Source organism: Diaporthe citri (genome assembly GCF_014595645.1).
Source record: "Diaporthe citri strain NFHF-8-4 chromosome Unknown scaffold_3, whole genome shotgun sequence".
Classification (NCBI taxonomy): Eukaryota; Fungi; Ascomycota; class Sordariomycetes; order Diaporthales; family Diaporthaceae; genus Diaporthe; species Diaporthe citri.
This window is the reverse complement of record NW_025064848.1, coordinates 4,771,237-4,790,134: the sequence shown is the minus strand read 5'-3', so window position 1 is coordinate 4,790,134 and position 18,898 is coordinate 4,771,237. Positions and strand designations below refer to the sequence as shown.

General features: G+C 53.1%; 3 protein-coding genes across 3 annotated transcripts; all 3 read left to right on the top strand.

Annotated features, from left to right (window-relative positions):
• Positions 1-3,262: 3,262 nt before the first annotated feature.
• Positions 3,263-5,951, top strand: INS49_008830 (uncharacterized protein; the record flags this gene model as incomplete). Its single annotated transcript, XM_043169567.1, has 2 exons — positions 3,263-5,753; positions 5,851-5,951. The coding sequence occupies 2 exons, from the start codon at positions 3,263-3,265 to the stop codon at positions 5,949-5,951; spliced, it is 2,592 nt and encodes an 863-aa protein (XP_043027247.1).
• A 3,979-nt stretch (positions 5,952-9,930) lies between these two features.
• Positions 9,931-12,187, top strand: INS49_008829 (uncharacterized protein; the record flags this gene model as incomplete). The annotated part of the gene is made up of 3 exons (XM_043169566.1): positions 9,931-10,881; positions 10,958-11,112; positions 11,233-12,187. The coding sequence occupies 3 exons, from the start codon at positions 9,931-9,933 to the stop codon at positions 12,185-12,187; spliced, it is 2,061 nt and encodes a 686-aa protein (XP_043027246.1).
• A 1,121-nt stretch (positions 12,188-13,308) lies between these two features.
• On the top strand, positions 13,309-15,919 carry INS49_008828 (uncharacterized protein; the record flags this gene model as incomplete). The annotated part of the gene is made up of 3 exons (XM_043169565.1): positions 13,309-13,363; positions 13,465-13,751; positions 13,817-15,919. 3 exons carry the CDS (start codon positions 13,309-13,311, stop codon positions 15,917-15,919), a joined length of 2,445 nt encoding a protein of 814 aa, XP_043027245.1.
• Between the last annotated feature and the right edge of the window lie 2,979 nt (positions 15,920-18,898).

Below are 18,898 nucleotides of genomic sequence, written 5' to 3'. Positions count from 1 at the left end.
CAACCCCACCGCCCCATGGAGCAGGATGCATCCCAAGACCCTGAGCCTCATCGTCCGATTCAATTGCTCCGTGCCCACCGGGCCCGCGAAGACGGACTGCCGAACCAAGGCAGCTGAGTCGACCTGACAGCCTGATCGGGGCTACGTGACAGGACGGTACGGGCTGTAGGTACGGCGCCTTAGCCTGCAGGCTGGCAGGTAGTGAAGGAGAGCGCGCACCCGGGCAGGCTCCATTGCTGTCGTGGTATCTGGAGGTATAATGCCACAGTAGCGCCTCGGTGCCCCCTCTCGAGCTCCCGGGTGAGAGCCAACGTCAGGGAGGAAAGAGGGGACCCGGAAGCAGGGTCCTCGCTGAACTTAATAAAGGGACGTGGGTCAGGGTTGTTTGGCCGTGGGCCTGCGGCTGGTTTTCTCAGAGCCGTCTGGACGCCAACGCACGGCACGGTGATGCGCACGGGTTTTACCTGATGTGGCCTGGTACCCAGTACGGCAGCGTCGTGGGCGTGGGGAAGAATACTGTAGGATGGCTGACGGGCTGCAGGGGCAGCAGGGCTTGCCGTCGCCGTCCAACGAATAGCTGCCACGCAGCATGCGTGTCCAGGCCTCGGGCCACTCAACAAGCAAGACGAACCGTCATGGTCGCCATGCAGGCCAGCAGGCCGGCAGGCCAATCTGGACCGGGCAATGATACGATGCGATGGAGCGAATGCACTGGCCCTGCCCACCCGAGACTTGCCGTCTGTACCTGGCCCGGCCGTCCCTCTCACTGTGTCGATACTTGCACATCGCTTCCCAGTTTTTGGGCGGGGACTGCTCCAAGAGGGCCTACATACGGTTGTGCTAGCAGTGTACAGTTGTACTTCATACCTAGTACAGTACTGCCCACTGCACCGGACCCAGCCTCGGACCCAGCCTCGGAGCCATGGAAGACCAGATTTGGCAAGGAGATGCTGCCCCGGTTGTCGACCAGGCCCACCTCCCGAAGGGTGGCTTCCTGATGCTTGCCACCAGTATCACAATGCCCATTGTGCCGTGCCGTTCTGCAGGAGCAGGACAACACCATGCTTCACCCCACAGCTCCACCCTCGGACGGAGACCTGCGCAAGGCAAGAACCCGCATGGCCTGTTCTACACTACTCTCTCCAATCTATGGAGCTCTCAGCCAGCAACGAGAATGGGAGCGACGCAAGACGCCCACACTCACCTCACCACTTAAGCAGGATCACTGACGCAATGATGCCGCGATGTGTGTTGGCCGAGCACGGACATGCCTCTGTCCCGTTAGACGAGGGGAGAGGCGTGGGCTGGGCTGTCGGCGGGCGAGTGGCCTACCTGAGCCGTCCGGCCAATGTCCCATTTGTGGTCTTCCATGTTGGAAACATGATCGACTCTGGGCAACCCCAACATCGTCAAATGATCTGCCGGCATCGGCTGGCGCCGCGATCTGAACTCGCCAGTGTCAGACCTCAAATAACCACGGCGCCTTTCCCTCTCGAGGCTCCAAGGTGGTTCTTGTGTCTTGTGCATTCATCCTCATCCTCGCCCGCAGGGTGGCACAGGGTGGCAACAGAATGCGAGACGGCCAGCCTCTGGTTTGGATGTAGGGTGGTTGTGCCGACAGTGTCTCACAGGATCAGCACTATCAACGCGGGTGGGATGGCAGCATTACTAAGATCAGAGACCGTGAACACCAACCCCCTCCCCGCCCAGGAGAAGGGCCTCGTGGGCAGCGTGGCAGATGAGACGTTGACGTCGAATTGCTCTGTGACCTGCTGCATCCATCTACCTACTGTGCTGGTACTATCCTGCTATGTGGTCTGCTGCCTACATAGTACATGTAGGCGATTGTTGTGGACCACGAACACATAGATGGGCTGGGCCAACGCACCCTCTCTTGCAACGTCGGGTCCAAGTCTCCAACAGAGGTCGTCGTCGGGGTTTCAGAAGACCTGATCCGCTGGCTCAGATGACCCGTGGGTGGCATGTGTTGACATGTTCATGCTGCTCAGATCCTGTTTCGGCGGCAGGCAAGACACTTGGGAGTCGGGCCCAGGCTGGGGGTTGTGACGGCCCTGCTCGTCTGCCCGTCTGCCCGTCTGGCCTCGTCGTCCTCGTGAAGAGAGCGACAGATGTGTGCTGTAGGGAAAGAAAGGTCTCGAGGACAGTGCGAAGAGGATGGCCGCGATGTCCCTCTCCGCGCTCCACGGATCCGTACGTGGCTTGGTGCTGTGGGCGTCCCGGCCTCCGATTTTGGGTGGAGCCGGGAACCAGGTCGTGTAAGTCTACTGCGGGTACCAGTCCATACTGCGTGCGTATGGGTGAGGAGCAGGCCGGACTCTGGGCTCTGCAACGGGCACCAATCAGTCCGTCGCTGGGGCCAGCAGACCCCGGCAAAGGTGGCCCCAAGTCCCTTCTGCCCCAGAGAATGCGAGAAGAGACTTTCTCGAAGCTGTGGAGACGGCACCCTGGTCTGATTCATGTCGAGGCTGGGATTGGCCGTGCTACTAGTGCTGCATGCTCACCGCTTCTTCAACGACCAGAGACGAGAGTGATGTGCGGGACTTGAGCGTCCCCATTGCAACAGAGACCAGCGCCAGAACGAACCACAGCAGGCGCAGGCGCAGGCCCAAGACGCAGACACGGCAACACTGCAGCAGGGAGGGGACGCGAGAAAGAGAATCAGTCTTGTTCTGGCCTTCTCGGCTCCATCTTCTGTCCTGGTCTCTCTCTTTTTCTCCTGTCACGTTGTCTTGTCTTGCTCTTTTCCACAACCCTACCAAAAAGACCGAAGACATCGCAGGTTGCGTAGAGCTCGGCATTGTTGTGTGTCTCGACGTCGACAGACAGACAAGAGCGCAGCGCAGCACAGCACAGCACAGCACAGCACAGCACAACCTTGACTTGAGAGACCTCTCCCATTCCCGCCCTCCCCTCCTCGGCTCCTCCCTCCTCTCTCGCAGTCCGCCCGGGGTCTACCGAGTTTCTCCCACCTTAGCCGCTCTGCTTTAATCCCTCCTCCTGCCCAGGTCCAGGTTCCAGGTCCAGGTCCAGGTCCAGGTCCAGGTCAACGGTTGCTCGCGCAGCTCATGACCCTTCTCTGACATCCCTCCGGTCTCTCCTCGAGGCCTTGTTGAAAGAGCGGTGTCCTGACTCCCGCGCTCGCAACACACCACAATACAATACTATCGGGCATCGCAGTCCCTCTCCCCCCAGCCCGTCTGCCCTCCTCCTCCGCCTTCTTGACTCTTGAACTCGGGCAGCCATGACATTTGACTTCAGCGCCGGCCAGGCAGGAGAGGCTGCCTTGCTGGAACAGCTCGGGTACGACCCACGCGAACGATACGCAACCTTCACCACCACCGGGGTCTCGCAGAACTCGATACCGGCCACCACGTCGACCGCCATGGTCCAGCAGCACAGCCGCCAGAGCCCCTCGGGCAACTGGCAGATGCCTCTAGACATGGCCGCCGCCGCCGGCGTGTCTCCCGTCTCAATGCACTCTCCCAACACCCACACAGTCGCCGCCTCGTCTCCGGAAGAGCAACAGGCGCAGTCCCCGCACGGGCAGTCCCCGATAGGCCATCACAGCTCGACGGCGTCAAGTCCCCATCAACAGCAGCTGTCGCCCCAGGCCCCTTACACCACCGCTGCCCTCCCACACGCACCGCCCATGATTGCGGACTGGACCTTCCAGCAGCAGCAGATGCAGGCCCAGCCCCAGCCCCAGCCGCAGGACCTGTCCCACTTCATCCAGGACTCGTCCGCCATGATCAGCTTCAACCCCTTCTTGGCGAACCTGCAGCCCTCGCCCATAGGCTATCTCCCCGCGAACGCGCAAGCTGCCCTGGGTGCCGGCATGCAGCAGGCCGACCCGTCCACATTCCAGATGTCCCCCGTCGAGGAGGGCGCGCAGCAGATGCCGTGGGACATGGGCACCACCAACATGAGCACGGGCATGGCCAACTGGCAGGATTTCGAGGCGGCCATGCACATGCCTGCGGACGGTCTCCCTCGGGTGGGCAGCATGGGCAGCAACTCGCCTACCGGCACTTACCTTGAGGTCTTGTCCCTTGGCTCTGGAAGCGACAACGGATGGGCAATGGTCGATATGTATCACCCTAACTTCGACTCCTTCTCCCAGACCCAACAGGCCCAGAATGTCTTCAACCCCGGACAGACCTTGCACTTGCGCACCAACTCGGACTCGTCCCAGTCAGATGGCACTTCGCTGGAGTTTGGCAGTTACGAGGAGGTGCCTTTCCCCTACTCCCCATTCTCGCCCGGTTCCGACTCGTACGCCGAGAACTCCAACAACCATCGCAACTGCTTCCACGGAGACAGCCACCACCATCATTCACATGACCTTATCAGCCCCGCTGCTGCTGTCACACCTGTCCCCATCAAGACCACGCCTAGCAGTCGATCGAGCCCGTCCAGTGGCTCTGGAGTCGGCTCAACCAGCGCTCAGCCGTCTTCTGTCTCGCCGCCGGCGAGGAGAACCACAGCTCCCAGGAAGAGCCCCATTGCCAAGCCGAGCCAAGCCAAGGCGGTCATTCGGAGGACGTCCAACGGCAAGAAGGACGGCAGCGGCGAGAAGAAGGTCGGCAGGCGTAGGGGACCTCTGTTGCCTGAACAGCGCAAGCAAGCGAGCGAGATACGGAAGCTGCGGGCGTGCCTGCGGTGCAAGTTCCTCAAGAAGACTTGTGACAAGGGAGAGCCCTGCGCTGGGTGCCAGCCTTCTCACGCCCGCCTCTGGCAGGTGCCTTGCACCCGTATTGACATCAAGGACATCGGCTTCTTCATGAAGGACTGGAAGGCCGACTACGAGAGGCACCTTGACCGCGGGGTGTCAGTCTACAACGTCAAGGGCTTTGCACAAAAGGAGACTCTGATGTGGATCACGCACGGCTACGGGTTCTGCCTTCCCGTCATGGTCCGCGAGGTCTTCGTTGCGGACGAGAGCTGCTTCCAGGTCGACTGGGTCGAGTCCCATCTTGAGGACCAGGAGCCGATCGACTTCGAGATAAGGACCGAGAAGCTGGATGTTGGCCGGGATGGCGTGTCCATGGAGGCGCTGTCTGAGTACCTCGACAAACACATTGACCAGTCGTTCGAGACCTTCATCGACGACCACTTTGAGGGTACGCCGTTCATCACCGAAATCCTCAAGACCGCTCACCGCTTCTACATGAAGGAGAGGATGCCGGTCATCCGCAAGGCACTGAAGCTTGTGCTGGCCTACAACCTGACACTGCACATCACCATGGTCGAGCAGCAGGGCTCCGAGGAGCAGCTGGACGGCACCATCGATGACGAGGACTCCAAGTACTTCGGCAAGGTCGTCGCGCCTGTCATGATCAACTTCCAGATCAAGTGTGCCATGGCCGACATGTGGCGGGACCTGCAGAAGGACATCCTGGAAGAGCTCTCGGCGCTTTACTCGAGTGTCTACAGCGGAGACCGTCTCAAGAACTGGCCCACGATATTCATGTTGGCGTCCATACTCCTGGCTGTCTGGGAGGAGATGCAGTTCGACTGCCACTACCGCGTCCCAGACCCCGTCGCCGTCAACAAGTTCTGCAGTGACATGGAGACGATCCCCGTCGGCGTCATTGTTGGTCTCTTCCACGCCATCTCCCAGAAGCTGCCTGCCTTCACCGAGTGGGACACGCGGAGACACGGCCAGCTGCTCAACAACAACCAAGCAGTCTGTGAGGCCATGACTGAAGTCCGACAGCATGTTATGAAGCATGGTAAGTCCACAACCGCCTCCGCCTCCTGTCTAATTCCCTCAACATTCCCCGAATAACTGAAAAGTCGTTCCGACGTGGTCGCTAATGTCATTCACAGAGGCGTATTTGAGAACACGGCCAGATACCAAGTTTGACAGGGATGACTTTGACTCGTTGTCGAACAAGTTTCTGTCGAAGCTGGTCATTCGTTCCAACTAGGCGGTCTCGGTGCTTTTTCCTGTAGAGCCACCACAGCATTCTGCGCAGAAGCTGTGACGGGCGAAAGGTTTTTGGGGGCGGCGAGGCAGTGTTTTTCCCTTGGGTGGTTGTGTGGTTTCATTTTCGTGTTGGGCATTACAAGCGAGGGCGTTTCTGCGATTTACTACTGATTTACTTGATTTTCTGCAACTCCTTCACTCGGCCGGTCACCGCCACAATTGCGACGACATGACGCTCAGCTCACGCGCCGGAAGCACACGCTTACGACCACTTGACGACACGAACGACTTTGTACGACTGAATCTCTGTTCCCCACCATCGGGGGTCGGACCAAAACTTTATGATGAAGAGGGAGGGCTCGTCGGCGCGACCTCAAACGGCATAGATATGTGCACAGCAGCATCGGAAAAAATGGCGTTCGTTATGACAGGCTCGTGCCTCGAACGACATGATGACAATATTATTTACAGTACAGCAAACTTCTCACCCTCGCGGCTTCCTCTGCGCAAACAGGGACGGCAGGGGACGACACGCTCAGCCCAAGGCTGCCTGCCTGTAGCTGGTTCCTCGCGGGACAGCACTTTTTCTGTCCGGCCCATGGTGTCGAATTAAAACGATGTGTAGCTATCTACTAGAGAACAACAAGAGTCTTTCCATAATTGAACCCTGCAGAACTGAACAAGGCCAGCAGCGACCGACGTGGTAGCGCAAGGGCAGGCGAAGAGCACGCCAATCTGTCCCTTTCGTCCGCTCCTCCGTGGGCTGCCGGCTACTGGGCTCTCACCGCCACTGGGCCCGGGCGTGATCGTAGCCCGTTCTGGGTGACTTGCAGCACACCTGCAGGACGGACGGCTCACAGCTCCCCGGGTGGGGTGCGCAAAGCACAGCATGTAGCAGGTGGTGTGTGGGCTTGGAGACACGATTCATGGGTCATTCTGACTACATGATGTAGAACATGATGGCGATGATGGTGCTGCTGCTGTTGTCCCCTTTTTCCAGGCATCATGGACGATGGGGGAGGGGGCGGTTCAAGCTTGCTTCATGCACCGTCATCTTTGTGCAGATTGGTAAGCTTACTTCGCTGCAGTCAGTAAGCTTGTCCAGAATTTCGTTTCCACAACGGGAGGGCACGGTCCAGGGGGTCGCCGTCCTCTACGTCCGTCCTGAGATAAGACCGGACAGGATCTCGGGAGAGCTGGGTTGGAGGACGGCGGTTGCCGACATTGATGAGCACGAAAGGACGCGGTGTATTACCTGCCTCCGTGGTCCTGTCTATCTCCTACAACGTTGTACTCTGATTTCGAGGCTCGTCCTTGTTGAGGCATGCCAGGCAGCATTCTTTGGCGCGTTCCTCCCGGATGAGATCTGGTGGTGGTGAGGATAGTCGGTCAGTGTTCCAAGGTCGTTGGTGTGAGGATGCTCGGGCGGACCCTCTCGCTCTCGGCAGTCAAGCTCGGAAGCAGCGCCGGGACTGATTGCCCCAGACTGTGAAGGACGTGATGAAGTTGAGTTCGGTGCCCCTCAGCCTACGAAGCACTGTCCTGTCAGGACTGGACTACCAAGTAGACGCGCAGGATGGCGTGCAGTGTTGCACAGCACATCACAGCACGCAATGACAGCAGTTGCCTTCCCACTGTGATGAGGCCGCTCACGATGACGAGTGGAGCCAGGGGTGCGTCTCAATCCCGGCCCAGGGGGCGCGCGACGTCGGTCGGGTTTGCCGGGGCTGCCCTGTTACCCCACGCTCATGTTGACGTCCCAACGACCGACGCCGTCCAGCGTGTTTACTCGAACAAGACCTTCGCACGAAAGTGTGGCTGCAGTACGGCACTTGACGCTCAAGGGTGTCTCATAAATCACAAGCCCCCAGGAGGTTGGAGGCAGGAGGGAGGCTGGGTGCCAATGTGGCTGATGAAGCAAGCAACACCGTACCTAGGTACTGAGCGGGCCTCCCATGTGACGGATGGCAGTGACGCAATGCGTGGTCTGTCCCGTTTGCGGTGCACTTGCGCTCTTCAGAGCAGTCAACCGCCTTCAACTTGCAAGCAGCAAAGCAAATAATGCCACCATCTACTGAGACGGCTGAGGAAGCAACTACCACGTTCTAGATCCCCGTGGCTGCCTCTGGTAAGATTCACTTCCTTCGCCTCCAGCCTCCAGCCACCTGCTGCCTTCCCACCATCGCCTGCGGCCCCTGGCCAAGCTTTCGCTGATGAATCACGCGGGCGAAACCGCCGCTGTCGTGCCTGCCCTTTGATTGGCCCTTTCTTCCCTTTGTCTGCCTGCCAGACCCACTAATCTGCTCAGTTTGGCCTGGTCTGTCCTGTATCTGGCCTGTCTTGCCCCCCCACCACTTTAAGGCAAGAGGAACCAGTGACAGGGGCTCCTTCCTCCGCCTTCCACCAACGTCGGTCTGCTCTGCTCGCAACAGCAAAGCACAGGCACAGCACAGCCGTTTGCCCCGCCATCCTATTTAAACCATCCATCCCCAACGCCACCCTACAAGTCGTCCTTCCACCCTTCCTACAACAACATCTCTCGCATCGACCGGCAGCCAACCATCGTCCTTGTCAGCCAAGCTCATCAACATCAACTCAAGATCTATCTCACCCACATCAAGTCATCTCCATTTCATCACCACGGTCACCATGCAGATCTTCGTCAAGACCCTCACTGGCAAGACCATCACCCTCGAGGTCGAGTCCTCCGATACCATCGACAACGTCAAGTCCAAGATCCAGGACAAGGAGGGCATTCCCCCTGACCAGCAGCGCCTGATCTTTGCTGGCAAGCAACTCGAGGACGGTCGCACCCTCTCCGACTACAACATCCAAAAGGAATCCACCCTCCATCTCGTGCTCCGTCTGCGTGGCGGTATGCAGATCTTCGTCAAGACTCTCACCGGCAAGACAATCACCCTTGAGGTTGAGTCTTCGGACACCATCGACAACGTCAAGTCAAAGATTCAGGATAAGGAGGGTATCCCTCCAGACCAGCAGCGCCTGATCTTCGCCGGAAAGCAGCTCGAGGATGGGCGAACTCTCTCTGACTACAACATTCAGAAGGAGTCGACTCTGCACCTTGTTCTCCGCCTCCGTGGTGGCATGCAAATCTTTGTGAAGACCCTCACCGGCAAGACAATCACCCTTGAGGTCGAGTCATCGGACACGATTGACAACGTCAAGTCGAAGATTCAGGACAAGGAGGGTATCCCTCCAGACCAGCAACGTCTCATCTTTGCTGGCAAGCAGTTGGAAGATGGCCGGACTCTATCTGACTACAACATTCAGAAGGAGTCGACACTGCACTTGGTGCTCCGTCTCCGTGGTGGCGAGTAGGCGGATGCGTGGTTTGGAAACGCATGCGGAATATCGAGGCGCAGCGTGATGGTCGGCGGGCGGTGACGGACTCGTGTAACAGAGAGAGGGGCGGCTAGCGCTTCTCGCTTCGTCGTTCAGCGGGGTGGGAGTAGCCCCTACCTCCGCATTGGGACGAAACGGAATACCATACTCCATTTACGTCTCCACCCATAAAAGTTGAGTGCTTGCAGCTTCTTGTGATAAGTATGACGCCTGTGAGCGTGTTGCAACGTGCTTGCTTCAGTTGCGAGATATTCTCGTGTGCGAACCGGGAGAACAGCCCCAAAAGGTAGACCGGTACTCGTTACTGTCTGTTCACATCCACCGGCACTGCCCGACCGAGTCCCGCCCCTACCGTGCCACCTAGAACTCCTCGAGACCACACGCCAGCTAGAAACTTCCAGTCATCGCGTGCTCCATAGTAGACCGCGTTTGGCCAATTTTCTCTTGACAAATGCAGAGCCGTCACAGGATGACTCAACCCCGTGTCGCCTCGCTTTGTTCCTGTCCAACGAAGCAGTCCTTGCCACCCTGAGAACACGAGGCTCTTTCCTTCGAGAAGCGGCACGCCGTCGCGACGATTTCCTCGGCGAGAGGCTCGGTCGTAGCCCGGACGGAGCATGCATTCCTATTCCTACCATCTCAAACTCGAGCTCTACCCAAGCCCCGACCCTTTGTCGACCCACATCACGCTCGGTGACGCACACAGCGGCAGCTCGAGCGGACCCGTCTGGCAACCGGACGTCGGGAGCAGCATCTTCGACATCCTACCAGCCCACCCCGACCGCCGCGGCGATCCTGCGGTCTCCGCTTCCTTGAAGAAGCGCGAGAAGCAGAGGAGCATCGACCAACTCGAACAGTACCTGCCTCCAGAGGACCGCCGCTTCCTCCGCCAGACCCCTGCGAGAGTGATCGACTGCGGCCCTTCGAGACCGATTCCTCCGGCAGCCGGGGAGGAGGACGACGGTGATATCGAGCTTTTGAGCACGGCTACGCGCAAGGAAAGGTCAAGAAGCTCTCCGGCCCCGGGCCATTTTCTTGCCGGGATCGGGCCTCGGTCAGCAGCCAAAGACTGGCGTTTTGGATCTATCAGAATAGAAAGCTTTGACGTGCCCGACGGCTTTCAGGGCGAAGGCTCTGAACAACATCGTCTCACCATGGCAAGCAGTGCTCACCCTTCCCCGGCTGCCTCGCTGGGCCCAAATCTTGGAGGCCCAGGAACGGACACCAAGGGCGAGTTTGTGCCCCTGGCCGGCAAGAAAACAGAGGCTGGGTGGGGGATAGTGCACCTCTACCGCGAGCCCAACGAGCTAGGGGTCGTGAGCACATCGACCGAAAGCCTGAGCGGCGGCGACGGCACGATCCTCTGCATCCCTGCTGTCCCGGGGTACCTCTCAACGGTTGGGTTTCTGAATTTCGTGGGACGCAAGTGGATGGCGCAGGTGGCACACTATCGCATGCTCATGACCAGCGCCCTGGGCACTTACATGGTTTTGATCAAGTGCCGAGATCACGAGTCCGCCGAAGCCTGGAAGAGGGAATTCGATGGCAAGACGTTCGGCCCCATGCGGGTAAGTTTCGTCTCCTCGACTGGGCCTGATCTTGCGCAACATTGCTGACGCTTTTTTTTTTTAATAAAAAAAAAAGGAGGAGGGCATCTGTCACGTCACCTTCATCAAATCTATCACGATCGAGACACCGTCCCAGCCGAAGGCGAGCTCGTCCAAGGGCTCCGCAGTCGGTCAGCTCAGCTCGCTCAAGCCTTTCCCACCGCCAACCCCCGATCTCGTTGAGCTCCCGACGTGCACGGTATGCCTCGAGCGCATGGACGACACCTCGGGACTCATCACTATCCCGTGCCAGCATGTTTTTCACTGTACCTGCCTCCAGTCGTGGACAGGGTCTGGCTGCCCCGTCTGCAGAGCCACGAATGCGGCTCCGCAGTCGTTGGATCCCAGCGACCCGTACTCGCACCCATTCGGTCACGGCATCTCGAACATCTGCGTCACGTGCGACACCACCGACGACTTGTGGATATGCCTGATATGCGGCAACGTCGGTTGTGGCCGATATAAAGGGGGGCATGCTAAGGAACACTGGAAGGAGACGGCGCACTGCTTCAGCCTTGAGCTGGAGACACAGCACGTTTGGGACTACGCGGGCGACATGTGGGTCCACCGGCTGATCCGCGAGAAGGGCGAGGGCAAGGTGGTCGAGTTCCCCAGCACCGACATGGCGGCGCGGGACGGGAACAGGCAGACGGGGCCTGACATGGACGTAGTGCCGCGCGAAAAGCTGGACAACATCGGCATGGAGTACACTAATCTCCTATCTAGCCAGCTGGAGAGCCAGCGTGTTTACTTCGAGGAGATCATCAGCAAGGCGGCGGACAAGGCGGCGAAGGCGTCTGCTGCGGCCGAGGCGGCCGCATCCCGGGCCGCGGAGGCGCTGAGCAGACTCCAACTCGTGGAGGAGGAGCACAATAGGCTGAAGAGCGAGGTCATCCCGCAGCTAGAGCGGGACCTGGAGCGTGAGCGCAAGCGAGGGGACAGGTCGACTGAGCTTGCCAGAAAGCTCGGGCAGTCACTTCAGGAAGAGAAGAAGATCAACGAGGGCCTGCTGGAGAAGGTCCAGCACGTGAACAGGGAGATGGAGGCCTGCAAGGCGCAGAACGAGGAGCTGGGCAGAGAAGTTGCAGAGCAGAAGGACATGAACCACGACTTGACGCTGTTTATCTCGGGGCAGGAGAAGCTCAGGGAGATGGAGCAGGAGGGCAAGATAACGCAGGAGGAGCTCGAGGAGGGCGAGGCGAGTGTGCCTGAGAAGAAGGGGCGCGGCAAGGGGAAGAGCAAAGGAAAGGGGAAGGCAAAGCAGTGAGGCTCGTGGTGGCCTCTGAAGGGAGGGGGGAGAAGACGTGAGTGGTCAATTCATGGCGATACGGGTCAGCGTTTTCAGGCAGGTTTGCTTGAGCAGTCCCAGTACATAGATTCGAGATGCGACGCAGCGAAGACGCCGCCCCAGGGACAAGCGGTCACACTTCCAGGCCTCGTGCTGAGTTCAAATCATGCGGATGTAGTCGAGTCTCTCTCCTCGACAGGCTCACCACCGCTCGCCCGCCCTGTGCGCTCAAACTTGTTGAGAGCAGATGGATAGACACACACGGATCTGCTGTTGGAGAGCACGTCGTCCTTGATTTAGGAAGTCTTGTGGGCCAAGCCCACCATGAAGACTACAGAACGGTGGCAATACTATCTAGCTGGGCGTGCGATGCGCAAGGGGTGCAACACACATTGAAAGCTATGCAGCGCGGCAAGGGGGAGATGGGGTAGGGTGCCGATTGTTGGACGCATCGCATGGCGGGCGGCGTCGAATCGTAGCCTGCCATCATCCTGGCAGCGGTTGTAGTTGGGCAGGTGGGTACCCTAGGTGCCCAGGAAGACAGCTCGGTCCCGGAGCTTTTGTTGGGAATAGGCATGGATAGGTAGCTGCCTAGCTGCCTAGGTTCCTAGTATGTGCCAGGACTGAGCTTGGTCGAAGGGAGGTTGCAGAGTCCTGGGTGGGAGGCGACGACGCGGAGAGAAGGGCCCCCCACCTGGACGGACGGAGGGCCTGTCACGTCACTTGGGGCCAGGACCTTGGCCCTGCCAAAGAATCCCGCCCGACCCACACGGCTCGAGTATCATGACGGCGAGCCTCTCCTCACACCACGGTGCTCTACATTTATACAACATATACGCATAGTAGTGCAGACCGTGCCGCAGGCTGTGGACACTCAAAGCCCTGTTCCAGCATCCGACGCCCAACGTCCACCAACATCCAGCATTCCCACCGTGGCCTTGCCCGCATGCTGCCCTATCGACGCTCAGCCCATCCTCGCCTCGCGTCCCTGGTCAGAGCCTGCTCGCATTCCAACCGCAGGTGAGCTCCGTCCTGCTGGGACCGGATCATGGCCGTCAAGCCCACCTGAGGACACTGCACCTCCGACCTCGTATCGTCGCATGCCCTACCGGGCTGCCCGCGCCCACTCCATCGTGAGCCTCGGTCTCGGCCTCGGTCAGTCAGTCCACTGCCGGATTGGTTCAGCACCCCACCACACCACAAAATAAATCTTCCGCCCGGCGCCAGCGTCACATCTCCCTCGTCTCTTCCACCAGAACGCACACCAGCGCCGCTGTTCCGTGTGCCCGCCAGAGCAGCTGCAGACATGTCTTCCGACAATGCCTCGGCGCCAGGCTCGAGTTTGCCCGTGCCGGCCCAGAGCGCGGGCTCTCCGAAGCCTGCCACCGAGCTCTACCCCATGAGCAACAGGAAATATGACACTTTCCTGTGGTTCATGTCCATCTTTGTCGATCTCTTCTTCCGCGAGGTCCATCCCAGGGGCTCCTGGAAGGTCCCCAGGCAGGGCCCTGTCTTGTTTGTTGCCGCGCCCCATGCCAACCAGGTGAGCTGCCCGCTCCTCGCCCCATCCAGCCTCCAACCGACTGGCTGACTGACCTCTGTGCCTAGTTTGTCGACGCCCTGATCCTCCAGCGAACCCTGAAGAAGGAAGCCAAGCGGCGTGTCTCTCTCCTTGTCGCGCAAAAGTCCGTCCACGGCTTCATCGGCTGGGCCTCCCGCCAGACCGGTGCTGTCCCCGTTGGCCGTGCACAGGATGCTGCCATACCTAAGAAAGGCACCGTATACCTCCCCGACCCCATAGGCGACCCGACGCTGGTCCGGGGAATCGGTACGAATTTTGAAAGGGACGCGGAGATCGGCGGCATGATCTTCCTGCCCGCCGGCAAGGGCCAGGCAAGCACGAGCGTCGACATAGCAGAGATTCACGGGCCCGAGGAGATACGCATCAAGAGGCCGTTCAAAACAAAGCTGTCCGTGTTCCAGCTGACAGCGCGCGACGACATCGACGACTCCGGCAACTTCACCAACAAGGAGCTCAAGGGTATCAAGGATGGCTATAATGGCACCCCGTACAAGCTGGCACCTCACATTGACCAGACTAAGGTATACGAGGCAGTGTTTGACCGGCTGCGATCCGGCGGATGCGTAGGCATCTTCCCCGAGGGCGGTAGTCATGACCGCACCGGGCTCCTTCCTCTGAAGGCTGGTGTTGCCATCATGGCGCTTGGGGCCCTTGCGGACTCGCCCGAAGTCAACCTCAAGATAGTACCTGTCGGCATGAACTACTTCCACGCCCACAAGTTCCGGTCGAGGGCGGTAGTCGAGTTCGGCCAGCCCATGGATATCCCCACGGAGCTCGTTGAGATGTACAAGAACGGGCAAAGGCGAGACGCCATCGGCCAGCTCTTGGACACGGTATATCAGGGTCTGACTGCTGTCACCGTGCAGACGCCCGACTACGACACCCTGATGCTCATCCAAGCCGCCCGGCGTCTTTACAAGCCGACCGGCAAGAAGCTACCGCTCCCTTATGTTGTCGAGCTGAACCGGAGGCTAGCAATGGGCTACGAGAAGTACAAGGACGACGAGCGCATCGTCCAGCTGTCGGAGGCGGTCAAGGACTACAATAAGCAGCTCCGGTACCTCAACATGCGCGACCACCAAGTCCAATACGCCAGGATGCCCATACACACTGTCCTGCTGACCACCTTCTACAGGGTGGTCAAGCTCTTGGTACTCCTGGTCGGCACCCTGCCCGGCCTCCTCCTTTTCACGCCCGTCTTTGTGTTGACAAAGTTTATCAGCGTGAAGAAAGCCAGGGAGGCATTGGCGGGCTCCTCTGTCAAGATCCAAGGCCGCGACGTTATGGCGACATGGAAGATAATGACGGCTCTGGGATTTGCCCCGATACTCTACAACACGTACATCTGCATCTTTGTCTGGAGAGTCTACGCAGACCGCCTTTGGGGCTACTGGGACTACGTTCCGAGATGGATTCCCCTGTGGACGGCCTTCCCGATCGGCTGGATGGTGTTCCCGCTGATCACCTTTGCGGCGCTGCGGCTGGGGGAGGTGGGGATGGACATTTTCAAGTCGCTGCGCCCACTCGCCATGTGCCTCAACCCTGCGTCCAGCTACAACATCTACCAGCTGAGGGAGCGGCGCGCGGAGCTGAGTGAGCGGGTGACCGAGGTGATCAACGAGCTGGGGCCCGAGATGTTCCCAGACTTTGACAAGACGCGGATCGTAGCTGACCCATCCAAGGATGGCCGGCCGAGGACGCCGGGCAAGCCGCCAACCGCGAGACGCGACAGTGACATGTCGAGCACAGGGCTCGAGGCGGAGAGCCCGACGCGGCCTCTTACCAGGCGCGACACGACGTCGTCAAGCCGGGGCCTGCCCAAGAACGAGTCCTACAGCAACATCGGCAAGGTGGGCATCTTCTCGACACGACCGCCGTCCCGGTCAAGGAGCAGGAGTAGCAGCTCGGGCGGGGCGTTCGGCTCGACGGGGTTCCCCGTCAGTGCCTTCACCACGCTGGACTCGAAGGAGGGGCTGGACGAGGTCAGCCGGAAGATCCGGCAGGAAATGAAGGAGCGAGGCGAGCTGAGGAGACGAAAGAGCGCGGGCAAGAAGGCGTTCGAGCTGCAGAGTAACGACGGCGAGAGCGATGAGGAGGAGGACGAAGCGGGGGACAAGCAGCAAGCGTGAAGGGCACAGCGAAAGCGAAATAAGGTTAATTGATAGATAATTGGACATGGTAATTCAACGCGTTTCTATTTGCCCTGGTCGCTTGCAAGGAGGCACACTTTGCCCGTCCCAGGTCCGCCCGCTGGTTGGATGTACTATTGTGCAGAAGTTTGTCATGGCCACAGGCACACACACGAGCACAAATTGCCTGTCCGTACGGGCTGTACGTTGAGCATAAGTAGGTATCTCGTATCTCCGTCCAAGCGGCTGGGCAAGCCACGCGGCTGGGCGGAATGCTGTACATTGAAGCGACTGGGCAAACAAAGTTTCTGAGGAGCCTTCAAGCCTTGACACCCTTAATTTCCAAGCCAGTGCTAAAGAACTATTCATCACTGATCTGGCGATTCTCTACTAATTTCATAGCATTTATCGCTTGATCTTCGGTGTGTCCGGTAAAAATTTGTCCATCCTGACAGCGCATAGCAACAAAGGGTAAAGATTTGACGCGTCCGGAGCTCATTTGAGCACCTCAATGATATATTATATAAAAGTATATAATCTTAATAGCTTACTTATTAATGAGCAACTCTTAAAATGTAATATGAACTTTATTAAAGATTAGACATCTCTTAGCTCTAGCTTATTAACAACATGGGCGTCTTCTCAGGCCACAACTCCTAAGACAAGCTATTGCCAAAATGTTAAACAATGCACTTGCTGCTTTAATTGCTAACTCTAAATGCTGTAGTTCTCCTTAAGCTAGGGTTATTAAAACTAGTGTATTGCATTAATTATCATTCTTTAATAAACTTAAGTTTAATAATAATATTATAAAAGAAAAAAAGAAATTTATAAGGCTTAAATTAAAGAATATAAAGGTATATATTACCTTTAATATATTAATAATATATATTATTTAAATTAATATATAAAGCATTAATTTTATTATTTAATTATTGTAATATAGTTTATTAAAAAGTAATATATATTAAAAAATAACGTATTTCTATAACTTTAGCTAACTTTTATTAATTTTAATATTTATTTAATATAAAGAAATTAATAAAAGTTAATATTAATTAATAATATTTATATTTAACTCTTTATTTTTATTTAATTTAATTAATTTAAAGTAATATAAATAATTATAACTTAAATAAAAGTAATTAAATTTTAATAAGGAAATTATTTTTTAATAAAAATTATATTAATGCTTTTTATATTAATTTTTTATTAATTTATTTATATAAATATTTAATATATTAAGAATTAATAATTATAATATTAAAATTTTTTAAAGGAAATAAAATATTCTTAGCTATTTAAGTAATTAAAAATTTTAAAAAATATTATATTAAATCTTTTAAGTTATATAAAGCTATATAAATCTTTAATATTTTTAAAACTATATTTTATTATAAGATAAATTAATAATACTTTTATAAAGAATTATATATTAATAAGTATAAACTTAATTAAATTAAAAAAATAAATATTTATTTAATATATTATTAATTAAAATATATAAAAAACTTTTTTATAACTTTTTAATATAAAAAATATAATTAATTTCTTATTAATATTATATAATATTAAACTTATAAGTAAGTATTAAGCTTAATATTTTAAAAATTTATAATTTAATTTAAAAATTAAATTTAATTATGTTTATAATTATTAAAAAGCTTTTTATAAAAGTTTAAAAAATTATTAAAAAATTAATTTAAATTACTTTATAATATAATAATTAAATATTAAATTATTAATAATAATTTTTATAACTTTAATAAAATTAACCTTATAATAAATATAATTATTATATTAATAATTATTATATATATTAATAAATATTAAAAAGTTAAATTTATTTAACTTAATAATTTTTAAATATATTAATATAAATAAATTATAAATTTTATTATTTATAATTATTTAAAGTATTTAGTATTTTATTAATTAAGTAATAAAGTTAAATTTTTTAAATAATTAAATTATTAAGCTTATTTTTAATAAATAAATAAATAATAAATATAATTATAAATATATTATAAAGAAATAATAATATTAAATATAATAAATATTATAAATAATTAATATTAAAGCATTTATTATGGGTTGGCCTTAAGCGTTTGCTAAAAGGTACTTAAAAGGAGTTATGAATTACAATATTTAAGAAGTAAGTTAAGCCCTGAAAGGGCCCAACTCTGGATCTATCTTTTAAGTGTGTGCCCCATTACGTGAGAGGGTTAGGTGTAGTGTGGGCCCGGCATGGGCATGCATTACGGCTTGGGCAATAGCTTAAGCCCATTATAGCATTAATAAATAAAATTTATATATAATAATATATAATTACTTTTAAATAATTTATAATTAAAGAAAAGTTTTATAATTTATAATTATAACTTTTTTTCTTTTATATAATTAATTTAAATATAATTAAGTTTATTATTAATAAATATATATTTATTATAATTTAAGCTTTACTTATTATAATTAATTAATATGCTTTAGCTTTATAAAAATAAGCGTTAAAAAAATATAAATAAAAAGCGGATTTCTTTTTTTATATTTTAAATATAAATCTTATTTAAGCACTTTATAATAAATAAGCTAAAATAAGCTTATAATATATATTTAAAGTTTTTTTATATTATAAATTTATAATATAATTATATAAAACTTAATATAATAAAATTTAAGAAAAATAATAATAACTTATTAAGCTTTTCTTTATTTTAAGGAATTTTTATCTTAAAAATATTTAATAATTTAATTAATAGAGATAAAAGCTAAGTTTATAATAAATAAAAAATAATTAATATTAAAAAGGCTTAATTATTTTATATATTTAATTAATTAAAAACTTTTTATAATTAATTTTTATTTTATATTAATTTTATAAAAATATTTAAAAAGTAATTAAAAAGCTTTTTAAAAAGATTTACTTTATATTTAAAAACTTTTTTAAATAAAAATATATTAAATTTAGCTTAATTATAT